General features: G+C 35.9%; 1 protein-coding gene across 1 annotated transcript; it reads left to right on the top strand.

Annotated features, from left to right (window-relative positions):
• The first annotated feature begins 466 nt into the window (after positions 1–466).
• Positions 467–1,419, top strand: LOC109583997 (uncharacterized). The gene is made up of 4 exons (XM_019999551.1): positions 467–580; positions 758–1,042; positions 1,258–1,314; positions 1,364–1,419. The coding sequence occupies exons 1-4, from the start codon at positions 571–573 to the stop codon at positions 1,417–1,419; spliced, it is 408 nt and encodes a 135-aa protein (XP_019855110.1). The 5' UTR covers positions 467–570.
• The last annotated feature ends 240 nt before the right edge of the window (positions 1,420–1,659 follow it).

The following is a 1,659-nucleotide window of genomic DNA, read 5'->3' as shown; positions in this document are numbered from 1 at the left end:
CAATGATATCTGCCAAGACTTAATGTCATTGGAGAAGGAGGTGATGACGCATACAGACACTTGAGGAGGACTATAGAAGCATGGCTGAAGGGAGAAGATAATGTAACTAGTAGAACATGGCAGACTTTGATAGATGCTGTGGAGGGAACAGGAGACAGTGCAGCTGCTGAAAGAATACCTAAGAAACTAAAAGCCCTTTACAATATTACACTTTAATAATGATAATAGCATAGTACAATTTTGAGTAATTATTATGAGTTGAAATGATTGGCATATTCTTTTGGCAGAGGTGCCAGGAGCTAGTAAATAATTGCTATCATTTCAAGTAACAACAGGATAGGGGAAGGGCAGTATAAGGTTTGTTCCAGTACACAAGAAATGGAAAGGTGAATGAGTAAATCATATACTACTGAACTCTTTGGTAAGTTATACAGGAAGTTTTGATAGCAATCAGATAGCAAGGGATAATTATACCAGTAGTGAGTATCTGCCCACTTGAGAAGTTGTTGACAGTGTTCAGTAACAGAGCTTCATTCCAACCTTTGATTGTTCTTCTTATAACTGACTAACATGTCAAAAAGTAAGTGCTTGACTATATGTAGATAGTTGATGGTTGTATAATTCTACTCATGTGATGCTTTTTGTATTATTAATACTGCTGTACTCATGACAGCAACAAATTAAATTATGTAGATCTGCCACTTGCTTTGCATGTTGTATAACTTTGTACTAAACTTATTATTTCTTCATGTTTTAGTACTGACCATTGATGAGTTGGTTGATGTGATAGACTCTTTAAAGGAGGCACGTTTTGACAAAACTAAATGGAAGGATTTAGGAAGGAAACTTGGCCTCTATCCAAATACACTAGCTATAATTGATTCAAATAAAAGAAGTGACGTTGATAGTTGTTTTACTGAATGCCTTGAAGAGTGGCTGAGAAGAGCTGATAATGTTGATAAAGTTGGTAAACCATCTTTGGAGACACTGGCTGATGCTCTTGACAAAATGAATGGCTGTAAAGCTCAAGCTGAATATATAAGTAAGTGTATAACAAAGACCACATCATTATTCTCATTATAACAACATTATTGATACAACATTATTGAACCAAGCATATTAGTTACCATCTTGCGCCACATGCAATGGCAAAAAGTGTAGGTACTGTAACATTGTAATTGAATACTGATACTACATGCAGCAGCTGAGCCATTTTAAAATTATCATAATATTTCCTAATCTACACTCTATCTTTAGGGAAATTAGGACAAGGAGATACCGGCAAAACGGGAGAAAAGAATGCTAAAAGTACGGGTAAGTGAAAATCTAAACAGCAAATTTATTTGTACTTTTCTCTATATAGGGCTAAAAATTGACTCCACTAAGAAAAGCAGCAAAGGTAATATTGACTGCCTGTAACCAATTGTAGCACTTTAGTTAACAAGTCACAATCTAAGCTATGGCTCTCTGCTTAGGCTAAAGTAGTAAACAGATTTTGTCATGAAATTGGTTTGAAAACTAATTAGCTATTGCATTTAAAGTTTTAAAGTCTTGCTTAAGGTAGCAGTTGCAGAAACCCCAATTGTGTGGGAGGGCTGAGGGCCATAATCAACTTATCTCTGTCGGAGTCTGTCCCTCCAAACAAGCACAGCTGCTACT

Source organism: Amphimedon queenslandica, unplaced genomic scaffold (genome assembly GCF_000090795.2).
Source record: "Amphimedon queenslandica unplaced genomic scaffold, v1.1 AMPQUscaffold_13257, whole genome shotgun sequence".
Classification (NCBI taxonomy): Eukaryota; Metazoa; Porifera; class Demospongiae; order Haplosclerida; family Niphatidae; genus Amphimedon; species Amphimedon queenslandica.
Note: the sequence above shows the minus strand (reverse complement) of the source record. Positions and strands in the feature narration are given on the sequence as shown.